Genomic DNA, 15,361 nt, shown 5'->3' with positions numbered 1-15,361 from the left:
GTTTAGTGCTCAGGAAATGTCTTGAATGAATGATGAACGAAGGCATAATTTTGTTTGTTTCTATGTTTTTTTTATTTACTTCATTTCTCAACTCTATCTGACCCCTGAATTGTGGGAAAATAGCACACCTAGTGAAATACAGCCAGTGATTTATTGTGAGCCATTGGTTGGTTTTGCTGGGAATGGTCTTGGTCCTTTTGAAGCCTTTTGAGTGTGTTTGAAGGTGTGGAGAACAGTATGAATCCCACCTTCCAATGACGATGCTCCCCGGCTTAAGATTTTAGAAGGCATGGCATGCTCTAAAGACAGTGGGAAAAAGTCTTAACTTCTGAGGGGGAAGTTTGAATGTGGTTCCCACTGCAGACTGAAGGTAGCTTTTTCTGTTTCAGCCAGTCCCTGACTCCAGCAGTGGCTGAAATGGCGCAGAACCTGGCATTGCCACGCAGGTCCTAGGCTATCTCTGCCCTACAACTCCTAGAGGCACCAGCGCTTTGCAGCTCTAGCGAGAGCCTGGCGCCCTCCCCAGACCAGGCGGCATAGAGCGTCCATTTCTAGACCACAGCCAGGGGCAGGGCCCTGAGAGACAGTATCCTGCCCCTTCCTCAGGGAGGTCGGTTCAAAGGGCACACCAGGATAGGGTCGCCTGCGCCCTTACAGAAGATCCTCAGGTCGCAGGTGATCACTTTGTGGAGGAGATCACCGCACCTCGCAGCTGCAGTTTGGAGAGGTGCCGCGGGGACGCCAAGCCCTAAGGCTCCCTGGAGCCTCCCTTTAGGGTCCTTCGGGAGCCTGCGCCTGACCGAGGGGGATCATACAAGTGCCTGGCATTGGGGATGGCTGTGGAAAGTTGGGGGCCTGAGCTGAGAGGCGGAGGAGCACACAACCCAGCGCCAATGTCCGCGTCTCATGAATATGCACGAACCACCCCCTCCCTTCGTGACGTCACGGGCCGTCCCGGGGTGAGCGCCTGAGCCGCTCCGGTCCGCGCCAGTGAGTGCTGCTGTTGCCGGCAAGCGAGCTGCGCGGTGGAGGGCAGCTGAGGCAGAGGGTGAGGGCGGCGGCGACGGCGCCTGTAGCTCACCCAGAAGCTGCAGCGAGGCGACCCGTGGCGGGCACAGGGGGACACCGGCAGCGAACGTTAGGCTGCGGCGGCGGCGGCAGTAGCTTGGTAGCGGCTCAGGCGGCGAGGATGCTGCCGAGGAGGCTGTGCTTGGTGCCGCTCCTGCTGGCGCTGGGCGTGGGGAGCAGCGGCGGCAGTGGCGACGGCGGGGACAGCCGGCGGCGCCGCCTCCTCGCGGCGAAAGGTGGGTGCTGGGGAAGTTTCTTCCTCAGCAGGAAAGAGCCAGGCAAGGCGGGCTGGAGGGTGCAAACCGCGGACTTATGCGTTCAGTACCCACCCTTTCCTGTGGCAGCTTCGGTTTCGCGCGCAAGGTCCCCGAAGTCAGCGCCCTTAGCTGTGGACCCAAGAGGTTTTCAGGTCCATTCTTTGGGCGGGGTCCTGGCTCCAAGGAGAAGGCGAGGTCTATGGAGTGCAGAGAACTTTGGGGCCCTGTGTGCTGGGTTGGGAGCATCGCGGGCTCGGCTCAGAGATGCTTGGAGCAGGATCCGGTACGGGCGCTGTAGGCGGCAGGGGGAGGGGCGGGGGACAGGTGTCTGTCTACTCCTGTCCTGGGGGCAAGAACCAGGGGCGTCTTCAGAGGAGCGAGCTGAGAAGGACTGGTACTCCAGGTTAGGTATGGCTTGGGAACTTGTAGGCATCTGAAAGAAAGCCTTGCCCGCACCCGGGCGCTCCCCAGGCTCCGCAGCTCAGGCTCTGGGTCCCCTGGGAACGCACACTCTCATGATGGGCAGAGTCCGGAAGAAGCGCGGGATGTGATGGTCCTTCCTGCCGCACTCTGCTTTTCTCCAGAGGTCCGAGTTTCAGAGCCCGGAACTCCTCTCTGGTCTTTCTAATTGATCTTGACCTCTCCAACCCTCCAAGATTCTCATGAATGCTGGCGCTATCAGGGCGAACCTAGAAGCCAGCGAGCCCCAGACTTTGACAGCTGCCAGGGAGCGCTGGGCTGAGCGCATGCTGGGGAGCCAGCGTCTAGGGGGCGGGACTGGAACCTAAGGTCACGCGGTAGCCGGAGGTTGGGAGGCTTCGCAGGAGCAGGGTTGAGGTGGATGGTGGTGGGCTCAGGGGAGGCTCTGACTGATTTCAGGATGGAGCGCTCGGCTTAAGCGGTAACTTGTTGATTCTCTGCGCTGTTGACGAGGAGGATGTGCTTTTGGTTTCTGTCAGGTGAAGGTGAGGGATTATGTGGTCCTTGGAATTCTTGCCTGGAGATATTTTGAAGACTGGCGGTTTGTCCTTGTTGGAAAAAGACTCACAACTAGAGACAGCCCGATTTAGAGAGGCTTGCTAGCAGAGCAGGGAGAAGTGCACAGCAGACTGGATCTCTCTGGTGACTGGGGAGTTGGGGAAGCAGGCCATTCGCCTTGTCTGGGCTTTGAGAACTGCCCTGCCTGTCATTTGCAAGTGATAAATTAGAGATGGGAGATACTTCTATTCTTTTCATTTATTAAATTTTGGTGGCATAATATGAAAAAGTTTTATACAGCAGCGTCATTCTAACACCCACCCTCCCCATTCCTAACAAGGAGTTTCGTCTTTGAAAAGACCATCACGAAAATGCCTTTTAGAAAGTGCATGTCTGTATAAAGGGACCAATGTGCTACGCTGCAATAAGAATAAAGAAAACAACGAACTTCCAAATGGTTTGCTCTCCTCCCAGTACACACACTTTGATAGGCAGGCAGATTCCTTTATTCCGGGGCTATCAACCACTTTGTGGCAGAGTAAGTGGCATCTTTATAAGCCCTTGTCGACAAAGAGGGTAGGGAGCTCACAGTAAGAAAAGACCAGGGAAAAAGTCATTTGAGAAGAGAGCTCCTTGTGTGTAACAAGTTGCTTAGTTGTTCGGTGAGAGTGGGAAATCGGAGACTAGGGAGACAAAGTAAATCAGCAGCAATGCAGGCTTCCACTGATCTAGAGTGTGGCTCTGTGTGTGTTATACATATTATACATATATAATCTTAGTTATTACAGAAGTTCGTTTATTTTCTTCACTTAGAACATATCTACTTCGTGGTTAAAGCCAAGCTTTTTGTTGTTCTACTGTAAGAGTTTTTGGGCCTTGAGAATGAGAGCTAATCTCTGAATTCTTCTTGTCGTTCCCCTTCCAACCACTAGGAGGCTGCAAAGAGCACCATTTGCTATTTATTTATTTTGAGATGAGTAATATTTGGTTACAGCAGACACATTTATTATAACAGTTGAGCTGATATTTACAGGACAGACATTCCTTATTTCAATGCATTTAAGTTTTATATTTCTAAATCATATAATCCCTGAGGAATATTTGAGAGGGACAATAAAACTGTGTGTTCTGTGTCTGTGTCTCTGACACGGATGTTTTAAAGGTTCCTATCATTTCAATTCCCATCATCAAGAAAGAGAAGATGGGCCTGTGAGAGAGACTGAACAGAGAGATCGCTTTCTTTCTCAATGCACTTCCTAGCACAGGCAGAAAGAAGACAGCTGGGAACGAGCATGGAGCAGCCTGTCTGGGTCGTACACAGTCTCTGAGTCGTAAGCAGCCTCGGAGTTGTACACACCCTCTGAGTTGTACTACACACACTCTGGACAACTGTTTGGAAGTGCTCTCTTGGCCGTGAACCCCTGTAAGATGGTGTGTCTGGATAGCAGTGTGTTCTCCCTTCTTGCTGCAGAAGACCCAGAAGCTGCCAGCTGTTGGGGGTTTTTACCAATAGTTGAAATTGCAGTGCAACCATGTTCCAGTTCAGAAACAATACACTGACTGGGTAGTTAGAGCCTGCTTCCTTACCCTCCTACGCCTAGGATAGGACGAAAAAGCCAAACCCTTCTCAGATTTCTTGAAAAGACCAGCTTATATATACTGGAAACCATTCTAGAGAGGGGCACAACTTAGCCGAGAGAAAGACAATGAACTCCAGGCAGCCAGTCACCTGAAGGGCCATGCGGTCAAGTGCCAGTGACCTCACAGCATCAAGAGCTCAGTATCCATTCTCTTTCTAGTTGCCAGCCTCCCAGCAGAGAGGTCCTTGAGTACAGTCCGTGAGTGCAGACCATCAGTTACTACAGTCTCCCCTAGCATGTGAGCAGGCTGTGTGTGGGGTGGGGAACCAGAACTGGCTTGTGTCTGTGCAAACCAGTGTTCTGGCTTAAGGGAGCAGCCTTGTCCTTTCAGGCGCAGACTCAAAGCCCCCCTTTGAATGCTGCACAATATTACACACTCAATACCTGTCCTGAACGGCGCTGTGGACCCCTGTGGTGCTGGCCCTTAGGGGTCACTTCTCTGACTGAGGCACAAGGGTCCCAACTTTCCTCTGCATTGAATTAGTGTCTTCTCTGACCCGCAGTTATACCGAGTCACCTCTGGTCTTATGGTTAGAAGGGCTTCCTCAGCTTGATTCTCATTATCATCCAAATGTGGTCAGATGTGGGCACGGGCTTCTCTAGGAACCTTCCTGGCCTGGCCCCTTCCAGAGAGTCATGCCTCTGCCTCAGACAAGCCTGTGTTTCCTTGCCTGATTCCAGGTTGATCTGTGGGCCTTCAGGAGCCTGCAATCTGGCTTAGGCTGGTTTTTAGTTGCTAGATGAGCAGCAAACAGGGTCCAGCTCAGTGCATGCACCTGCATGCATTCTCAGGTGCTGTCCTTTTTTTTTATTTCCATAAACATTTTAGATTTTTCTTCTGTCCTGTAAGGTAAAATTTATGTTTACTTGTTGGAGAAACTTGACTTTGAATCTTGGCTTTATTACTCCTTCGTTAGATAATCTTAGGCAAATGAATTAATCCCTTAACCCACAGTTTTCTCATCTTTAAAGTGGGGATACAGAGGCAGGCCTCTCTTGTAAGGTGGTTGTCAGAATAGAGTTCAGAAAGCTGCTATCTCAGATTGTGGTGTAAAAGACATAAAAACAACAAAAGAAAAAAACATTAACTCTGATGGTCAACCCTCTAAACACCTGGGCATAGTGTCTAAGACTTGAAGTTTTCCTTTTCTGACTTCTTTGAAATTGAAAAGCTTTGTGTACTCAGCTCAGACCTGATTCTCTCTGTCTTTTAGTTTCTCGTTGTATGGGGAAGTGCACGTATGAGCAAACACCACATATACATATAAACACGCATGCACATACACACATTTGGCGTAAGTCACGAGACTGCCTGCTCCTTTCATTGCTCTCTGAATGCCTTTGAAACCACCTTTCCTTTCTAATGGCCAGGCTGAAACTTCAGGCAGAGCCAGCTGAGAGTAAGGCTTGGCACTGTGCTGTACACATGTAAATAAGCAAGTGTATCTCCAAGTACAAGCCCCAGAGATCTGGGAGAGCTTCTGGTCCCTGGAGGAGGAGCTCATGTGGGCCAATTTGGGTTATAAGAACAGATCATCTACTGGGCTGCTAGCTTGCCTCCCAGCTTGCTGTCCTAGACAGCAACTAAGTGTTCCTTTTCATCAGTGACATCCACAGCATTTGGGATGATTTGTATTTACATGGATGAGGGTGACCCAAACTAGGATGACCAAAAAACTGCTTGAGACTCATTATTGTCTTCTTCTTTATTACCTAGCCCAGGACTAATTGGACCCCGTGGGAAAGGTTCCATCAGAAAATTAGGTTTTAAGAAAGGACCATGGGGAGGGCTTAGTAGCAACTGAACTGAAACCACAGGTGCTGTGGAGAAGAGAGGACTGAGCTGTGGGGACAACACAGATAGGAGGCAGGAGTGGGCAGAAGGCAGAAGGCAGAAAAATGCCTGTGAGGGAGTTAGCATCATCCCAACCTACCGTGACTTTTGTTATTTAGCCTGGTCAGCAAGTATAGTTTCCGGCCTCCATCTTCCTATCTGAGGGGAATCAGGACAATAAAGCAAGCTCCAAAACAAGCATGGAGCTTCCAAAGTCTGGTGAGGGGGGATTGTCCAGGTTAGGAGAAGCGGAAGGGTAATGGAGAAAATGAAACAGGTCTTGATGGGTGAGTAGGGACTGGGTCAATGCACAGGGCTGGGTACGGGCAGGTAAATGCGAAGCACTAAGAATGCCCTTAATTGGTGGACTGACAAAACTGAGGAGGAAGCTCACTTGGCATTGGTTCCAAGGCGTGCATCCCGGCTCTGGAGCTGATAGATGTGCGCAAGCGTGGTGAAAGCAGGCTACCTTTCAGAGGCCATCTTAAAGCTCTTGTCACACAGTCTGACCCTCTTACAGACTCTAGGAGCAGGGATCAGAAGCCCCATGAAAGAAGAGAACTTGTTCAAGGTCTCACAGATGTGTCAGAACTGAAATTCCCAGTCCAGAACAGTATGGTCAACATGGCATCCCTGCTCAGGTAGCCTCATTTAGCAGAGTGATTTGCTGTGAGCTTGAGGGAGGCCCTGAGGGAGGTCGCAGAGGCTCCATGGGATCCAAAGCTACTGACTTTCTGTCTGAGAATCCTTCCAAATTGCTGCATGATTCTGATTTAGTGGAAGCGGCACTCTTAGCCCCCCACCCCTTATTGATTTGGAGTGAGCCTGTTTGTCTCCTTTCCCCAAAACCCTTCCAGCTTGCAATGTCTCACCTCAAGAAGAGAAGGCATTGAGCTGGATCCTGGACCACTTCTTACCAAGGGTGAAACTGCCCTGAGGGAGGACCTGGGGGGCTTTTTGTTGTTGTTCCAAGAGTTTCTGAGGTGGACAGTGCTTCGCTGTACCGCTCCATTTCTCCTGATGATCTACTTTCTGGCAGGGCTTCACCTCCTTTTTTTCCTCCTTCAAAGCGCATGTCATCTACCTGTTTTCATAGAGGACTGTGGCTCCCTAAAGGGAAATGTGCCACTCACTCCTCTGAGACCGTTGCTAAGCTCTCTATTCGAGAGTGTGCCTCTCATAGCTCTTGGAAGTGCTCCAGGAGTCAACCTGTGCCACCAGGCTACTTCTTGATTTTGGTCCGGCCATTTCCCTACCAGCTTACAGCCTCTGCTTTGCAGGGGTTTAAAATACCCAACCCTGCAGCAGGCTCAGGACATTAACCACACACTAAGACGTGTGAAGGAGTCAGCCCTCCGAGATGCCCCTTTAAATTGCACTTGTAGTCTGCAGATCCTGGTCTCGCCGTGACTGAGAATGTCTAATCAGCCACAATTTTGACTTATTTCTTTGGAGTCATTGCATTGAATTGTCATGTGAAAATTGTCAATTTAAAATAAAAGCACATTTTTGTGTCTTCTGCCACTCTTTTCCCACGATGTTTGTTTCATTATGTGGATAAATAAATATGCAGCCTTTGCTCAAGTCTGACTAGAAAATCACCGTGGGGTGTTAGGGAAAGAAAGGCTGTGGTTGTCAGCTCTCGTCGTCTGGTTTCACTGATGAGCTTGGAGGGTCTCTGGACTCTGATCCTCTGGGCATCTGGATTTCTATAGGCAGGATGAATTCCATGGTGCCCACGTCCTGTACCTCAAAAGTTTCAGGTATTCAGGTAGACAGCTCTGCATGTCCTTTGAAGGGGTAAAGTAGCTAAGAAAATAAAGTGATCATATTTAAGAAATTTGTTTTGAGACTTTGGGACTCCAAACCCCCAAACAAAACCTTAGATCATTCTCCATTCATCTTGTGTTATAGACTCAGTTAATTATATTTTCTGAAGTTTGAATTTAGTGAGAAATTCCTTCCCAGTTCTTTGATGCACATGCCACGTTGCTGCTAATGGTCCCCATGGTCCATGGTCCACTGAGTTCAGCAGTGCCAAGCCCAGAGTTTTCAGCCAGATACCAGCAAAACTGTTAATATTATGTCAAGCTGATGTGTACATTTCCCAGTTTTCATGGATAACTGCATTGCATCAAATTAATTAAAACAGATAAATGTTAATCTAATACATGTCTCCTTGTAATTAATGAACTATAACATTACAGGAGCATTTGATTTATTATCTTCATTTATAAAACGTTGAGTTTTCCTATAAAATTAGATATAGTAATAGGAGAAGCTGACCCATATATAGCATTAGGAAAAATAATCACATTTCTATAAATTAATCACTCTCTAAAAGGATATAGTTCATTAACACTATGAACTGAAAGTGTTAGATGTAAATTAGATTAACCTTTTTAGTGACACTTTCATTTATATTGTGCATTCTGCTCAAACTTAAAGCACTTTACATATATTAATTCAATTAACCCTCCCCAGACCCTTGATAAGTAAGCACATATATCAAAGTTGGAAGGCAGGAGAAAGGAGACCCTTCAGAAATATTGAAGTCTCAGTCTTAGGATGTGTTGTTTCTGATTCATCTGGAGCAGTGGTTTCTCTGGACCTGCATAGTTTGAGAACACGAGTAGGTATTCACGAGTTCTCACTCCCGCTGCCAGGAACCACTTAGCACCCTATATCCGAAGCCAGAGACACGTCTGCCTCATTCTCAGGCTAAATGTTGCAAAGAAACTTCTGGTTTGGTGAGGAAGGTATACCTCATCAACTTTTAGTTTGGTGAGGGACAGGATCTGCTCAAATAGGTGCAGGTAGATAGCTGTGGGCCCTATGTGAGCATCCAGGGGGGTGTCTTCTTTTAGGGGGCTGCTGATTCTCTGTCATTTCTGTGCTTGACCCTCTGGATTCAGAGGATGGATTGTGTCCAAGACATTGAGAGGTCAGTGGAGAAGAAGCAAGCAACTGATGGAAGCTTAAGCCTCATGCTCCAGGTTTCTCCTCCAGCCTGCCCTGGGGAGAGGCAAAATTTCTATTCCTTCAACTGCTGGGGGGAAGAGGAGGACCCACTACTCCCCATTGAGCCTCACACTTGTTTCTCAGGGAATGCGTACTGAGGGGATAGCTGAGTATCAAGCTACAGCTTGCCACTAGGATTACCCCATCCTGCACAGGGTTCATGGTGTGTGGAAGTCTTTCTGTCATTGCAGAGGCTCCTGGAGACAGATATGCTCATGGAGAAAGGAAGGAAATGGAGCATGTTGTGGTTTAGAAGCTTATGAATATTCATGGAGGGGGACTAAGCACTTCCCCAGCTTGAGTGCATATGGGTTTGATGGCCATTCATTTCTCCAACTTTTTTTGTACCTTCAAGTTCTCAGACCTAAACATTCTTAGGGATGGGTTCAGACTACAGTCTACAAATCTTGCCCTTTTGGAATGCAATAAGTCTCACCTAATGGTCTGCTTTGTAACTAATGGTGCTAAACCTACAGAGAGAATGACTAACGTAAAAGGATGGATCACTCATGACTAGACATAAAATTAAGGGGACAGGGAGCAATTTTGGAGTGTGAAGGATCCTTCTCCATGTATCTCAAGTTAGGAAATAAGTAACTTTGGTCTTTCAGACAATGTGTAAGGACAGTGAAGCCCACATGGCTGGTCCAGGGTCTCACATCCCCCCTCATGACTTTAGATTGCCCTGGCAGCTCATCTCTGGGAGAGATGGTGACCTGGGTTTTAAAGCCAAGAGCCAAAGGCAAAGCTACCTCTCAGGAAGCTCACCGGCTGCTTGAAAAGGGGCAAGCACATTGTTTTCAGTACATGTCATTTTCCAAGTTTTAGTTACGTTTCCTTTTGGGTATCTTTTGTTTATGGTAATGTGGGTTCTTATTTAGAACAGAAAAGGGGGCTAACTAAGATCATTCATAACCAAAGTGAAAGGATACTATAACTAAGGCCTGGTGCATCTGCCTGGCTTCTTTCTTTTTTTTAAATTGTTCTTATTGAGCTATATATTTTTTTCTGATCTCCTCCCTTTTCCTCCCTGCCCCCGCTTCTGCCCTCTCCCTTGGTCCCCATGCTCCCAATTTACTCAGGAGATCTTATCTTTTTCTACTTCCCATGTAGATTAGATCCACTCTTAGGGTCTTTTTAGCTGTCTAGGTTCTCTGGGATTGTGGATTGTAAGCTGGGCATTCTTTGCTTTATGTCTAAAAGCCACTTATGAGTGAGTACATATGATATTTGTTGGGTCTGGGTCACTTCACTCACTATGCTGTTTTCTAGATCCATCCATTCATCTGCAAATTTCAAGCTGTCGTTATTTTTTCCATTGTGTCATACTTTATTGTGTAAATCTACCACATATTCTTTACCCAGTCTTCGGTTGAGGGGCATTTCGGTTGTTTTCAGGTTCTGACTATTACAAATAATGCTGTTATGAACACAGTTGAGCACATATCCTTATGGTATAATTGAACATCCTTTGGGTATATACCCAAAAGTGGTATTGTTAGGTCTTGTTTCCTAATTTTCTGAGAAATCACCATACTGATTTCCAAAGTAGCTGTACCAGTTTGCACTCCCACCAACAATGGAAGAATGTTCCCTTTACTCCACATTTTCTCCAGGATTAGCTGTCATCAACATTTTTGATCTTGGCCATTCTTTCAGGTTTCAGATGGAATCTCAGAGTTGTTTTGATTTGCTTTGCTTTGATGGCTAAGGATGTTGAGCATTTCCTTAAGTACCTCTCAGCCACAAGGTTGTCAATAGAATACTCTCCATATCTATTCAATATAGCACTTGAGGTCCGAGCTAGAGCCATACGATAACAAAAGGAGATCAAGGGGATAGAAATCAGAAAAGAAGTCAAACTCTCACTATTTGCTGGTGATATGGTAGTTTACATAAGTGACCCTAAAAATTCTACCAAGGAACTTCTACAACTCATAAATGTCTTCAGTAATGTAGCAGGATATAAGGTTCACGCAAAAAAAAAAAATCAGTAGTCCTTCTGTACACAGATGATAAATGGGCTGAGAAAGAAATCAGAGAAACATCTCCCTTCACAATAGCCTCAAATAACATAAAATATCTCGGCGTAACTCTAACCAAACAAGTGAATTACCTGTATGACAAGAACTTTAATCTTTGAAGAAAGAAACTGAAGAAGACACCAGAAAAGAGAAAGGTCTCCCATGCTCTTGGGGTAGGTAGAATTAACATAGGGAAAATGGCACTCTTACCAAAAGCAATCTACAGATTCAATGCAATGCCCATCAAAATCCTGACTCCCTTCTTATTCTCCATATTTTCCTAAAAGCAAAGCCAATTATTTATGCTTTAATTACAGCATCAGAGGCAATGTAGGGATGGTCATTCCTTGATTGATAATTTTAGAATTACATATAGGACATTTCAATGATATATACCCTTCTTTTAATTAGAAGCAATGAATAAAGGTTGTTTGTTTTTAATTATACTTCTGTCATTTCCCCCTTTGAACAATCTCCTGTCTCAGCTCCACTTCCGTCTTTCAGAAGTTTAGTTGTAGCTCCCCTGCAATAATTCTCCTTAGGAGGGGAATGAGGGCCAGGGAGAGCCCCAAAATCTTTCAGTGAAGTTGCATTGTTTCCTGGAAATCTCCTCTTAGGAAACCCGAGTCCCACCATTTTTACCCCGAAGTGTACCAGTTGCACAATTATTGCCTCAACATTCATTATTTCTCCATTCCCACCGTCTCCATCCTGCAACGTATCTGCCTGCACCAAACACTTCAGAACCTCTCTGCTTATCCTTGGCGGCACCAAGGGCTTCTTCCTGGAAGCCACTCCCTAACACCCCACTAACAATGACTAGAATTGTCACTATGATAGCTTTCTGATGTGCTTTCTCAATCAACTGGACAATGTGGCCAGAACAAGCCAGTCTTACCAAGGATGGGTTGGCTATGAGCATCATCTGCACACCATGTCACCTGGCTCACACTTCCAGCTAAAAGGCCTCCTCCATGGGAAATTTGAAGTTGCTACGCTCTGGACCCAAGTCTATGAGACATTGGCACCCTCATGCTCCACCTCATCATCTCATCAGGAAGGAAACATCTCTGACCTTGGCAAGTGGTAGTGGCACAGGATGCCTCCTCTCTTCTTGTCTTTGGGTATCTGCTTTTCACACGATAATGCTCTAACTGCATGGCAGACTGTCTGGGTCAGTGTAGGTGAACATATGAGGAAGGCAGGTGTCTCCTGTGTTTAAACCACACTCAAGTAATTTAAATCAAGTATTACTCAAGTAATAGCCAATTTTGGGACCCATCCCAGGGGTCTTTGGGACACACCTTTTATTATGGAAAATAGGTTGGCAGTGACTGGCTACATACATGCTGAATGCCAACTGTGGTGGGTCTTAAGCGTCTTTTCAGAGCTGTGTCCTGATAGAAGAAAACCTTGTCTTAGAAGTTTCTGCCGCTATGGGAGGATACAGACACCATCATGTTCCTTCTTTTCCTGACCAAGGCAATTTCGGGAAACTTTGAGGCACAGGGCTTGGCTTCTGTGTAGCTCTCAGAACTTCCTCCTCAACACAGCACTCTGTGGAATGCTGTTGTTCCTCAGCGTTTATAATTTGGCGTGTGAACTTCAGTGTCCTTTGTAAATTAACCCCAGAGGAAGTCATGTTATCCTGAGTCCCGCCTTGTTTGTCTTAACACAGAACACCATATACTGTGGGAGAACATTGTCGGTCACGCACGGGTGAGAATTGAGTTGTAACTCTCTACGGCTGCAGATCTGATGTTCTCCCACGTCGCCCCTTGAATCCTACTTGTTCCCATCAGCATTCTATCAATCCCCAGACTGTACAAATCCTAAGTGGATGAAGCATGCCTGCTTTCCAAACAGATCGTTAGGAACGATTTGCAATTTGTACTATTGGATGAGCGTGTACGTAGAAGCCAGGATGAGGTTTTTAATTGGAAAAGCTTTGTTATCAATGCAAGTGGGATGGCCACTTGAGATGAGGCCTGTGAATTTCTGAGCCCTCTAGGGCATCAGGGAGCAGAGGGAGGTTGCTGATTTCTACCTGGGCTTTCCAGGTTGTGTCTGTAGTCCACAGAAATGCATGAATGGGGATCCCTCCGAAGCCAGACATTTACTTTAGGATCTGTTGTAATATGGCAGCAGGGCTGCGTCCCTGGCACCTGGCCGCCCGCATGGCTAGCTTATGCCCTGAAATAATTACATGGAAACTGTATTCTTTTAAACACTGCCTGGCCCATTAGTTCCAGCCTCTTATTGGCTAGCTCTTACATATCGATGTAACCCATTTTTAATATCCCTGTAACACCACGAGGTGTCTTACCAGGGAAGATCTTAACCTGCGTCTGTGTCTGGTAGGAGAACCATGGCGACTCCTCAATCTGCTTCTTTCTCCCAGAATTCTGTTCAGTCTACTCCACTTACCTAATTTTCTGTCCTCTTAAAGGGCCAAGGCAGTCTCTTTATTTAACCAATGAAATTAACACAAACAGCAGACTGCCACATCAGGGATCTGAGGAAATGCTAGTTCAAGTCTGAGCATTAATGCGTGATTTTATGCACAGGGAAATAACTATGTTTTCTCAGTGCAATCAAAGCCCAGAACTTCCGAGGCTGGCATGAGGAAGGATCTCCCCTAGAGGTATGGGCTTGCAGTGGAGGTTAAATTCCTGGTAGCCATGATTTTGCCCATGAAATTCCCTCTCTCCGAGAAGTAAGAACCACTCTCTAGTTAAGCCTACTATTCCTTATGTGGGCGAGGTCCAGATGCACTCAGGGTATCTCTTCCCACAACTCTGGCTCAGGTGGGAACAGCATTGCCCTGGGGATATCAAGGTTGGAGCACTGATCATGCAAGCTTTACTAGTTTTAGGCTGTGTAACAGGAAGTAAGAAGAAAGGATCTTAGAACCAAGGGTCAATTTTTTAACCACACATATTTTATAGTGACCCCAATTACCCTGAAATGAAATTTACAGACCCTTAAAAATTTACATACATAATTCAACAAATCCATATAATCTCTAAGCTGAAATATACAGGAATTAAAAGGAAATAATGTGTAGCAGTATGTATTCCAATGTGCAAATGCTTTGCCTGCCTGTACTAAAGGAGGAAGTGAAGTAGATGTTTGCTGTGAATTCAGCGGCGATATGATGTGAGTCACCGTGAATTCAATAGCCACCAACACGTCCAGGTGTCTAATACCCAGCTGCTAATGACATCATGTATAGGAAGGCCGTGATGTGACCTCTACAGCTGGTGCAATGTTTTTGGGAACAGTCTGAAGAAGACAAGATACATGCTAGCCTCAGTTCTTAGGACAGAAGACTCATGCTGCACGGGAATCTGAGCAGCTGTGGTCACTCACATAAGTCCCTTATGAGACACAGCCTATGAGCATTTCCTCAGGGAAGGAGCAGGGAAGGACGTAAAGTTCACAGCGCTCTGCGAATCCTGAGTCAGGATGCTCACTGACTTGGGAGCCCCTCTGAGGTCTTTATGAGGCCCGTCCCTTCCCCAAACTTATATAACAGGTGAAAAATGGACAGGGAAATTTGGGAGTTTTCAGAAGCGTAGCTGCTTGCAGTTGCTTAGCGACTTCTTCAGTGATGCAGATGTGCATGGGTTGTGCATGCCACAGTTGGCGCTCTTCAGTGGGATAACTGCCTCTAAGTCATTCAGGGCTCACCTTGGTGATGGAGACTGTCAAGTGTAACAGGAGGTTTCTCTACCACCCACCAGTTCACTGATTGGCCTATTAGTTTAGACTTATTATTAACTATCTCTTACAACTTAAACTAATCCATTTCTATTATTCTATTATTATTATTATTATTATTATTATTATTATTATTATTATTATTTTACCACAAGGCTTGTGGCTTGTTACCTCACATCTTATTTCCTCAGTGGCTGCTGGCTTGCCTCTCTCAACTGCATCTTCTTTTTCCCTTTCTCTTTGCTTGGATTTCCCACCTGGCTCTATTCTGCCTAGCTATTGGCCAAACCAGTTCTTTTATTAACCGATTGTAATAAAACATATTCCCAGTATACAAGAGAGACCTCCCACATCAATCAAGTATGCACTAGAGCATCATTTAGATCAATGCTACAGCAAACTTTTCTTTGCCTGGTTCAATGGAGAGGCTCCTGCTTCTCTCCATTTGTCCCTGACAGAAAGTGTTAAGTGGGATCTGCGGGCCATGGAGGGCCTCACACCTTTGGAGTAGATGACCACTTTGGGTCAGTTAGAAGAATGAAATGATCTCGACAATGTCTGTAACCAAAAGTAAATTAGAATATCTAAACCTGGCTGGAATACACTTTAGGTGGTTGCCGTCCGTTGGGAAAAAGGAGCTCAACAGTATGGTAGGACAAACTTGAGAAACGGTATGCACAAACAGCTGGCTGGACACATGGGCAACACTGGTATTCTGGAGATGAAACATTGTCCTGTTGTTGAAAAGGTGGTTCTTCGTGCTTCTATTGATAATGTAAAGGAAGGAGGATTTTGATTTTTTTTCTGTTTTTAAGG

The 15,361-nt window shown here is 46.2% G+C and overlaps 1 protein-coding gene across 2 annotated transcripts in view; it reads left to right on the top strand.

The window, feature by feature from the left end:
• The first annotated feature begins 544 nt into the window (after nucleotides 1–544).
• Nucleotides 545–15,361, top strand: part of Clstn2 (calsyntenin 2) — a 572,791-nt gene continuing 557,974 nt past the window's right edge. Inside the window, exon 1 of one of the 2 annotated variants that reach the window (XM_026789022.1) lies at nucleotides 545–1,304. In XM_026789022.1, coding sequence (XP_026644823.1) covers nucleotides 1,190–1,304 — 115 coding nt within the window. In that variant the 5' untranslated portion in view covers nucleotides 545–1,189. The remainder of the gene's footprint in view (nucleotides 1,305–15,361) is intronic. The other variant, XM_013353582.2, reaches the window with a different exon arrangement.

This window comes from Microtus ochrogaster, unplaced genomic scaffold, assembly GCF_000317375.1.
Source record: "Microtus ochrogaster isolate Prairie Vole_2 unplaced genomic scaffold, MicOch1.0 UNK12, whole genome shotgun sequence".
In the NCBI taxonomy this organism is placed as follows: Eukaryota; Metazoa; Chordata; class Mammalia; order Rodentia; family Cricetidae; genus Microtus; species Microtus ochrogaster.
This window is presented reverse-complemented; position numbering and strand designations above follow the sequence as displayed.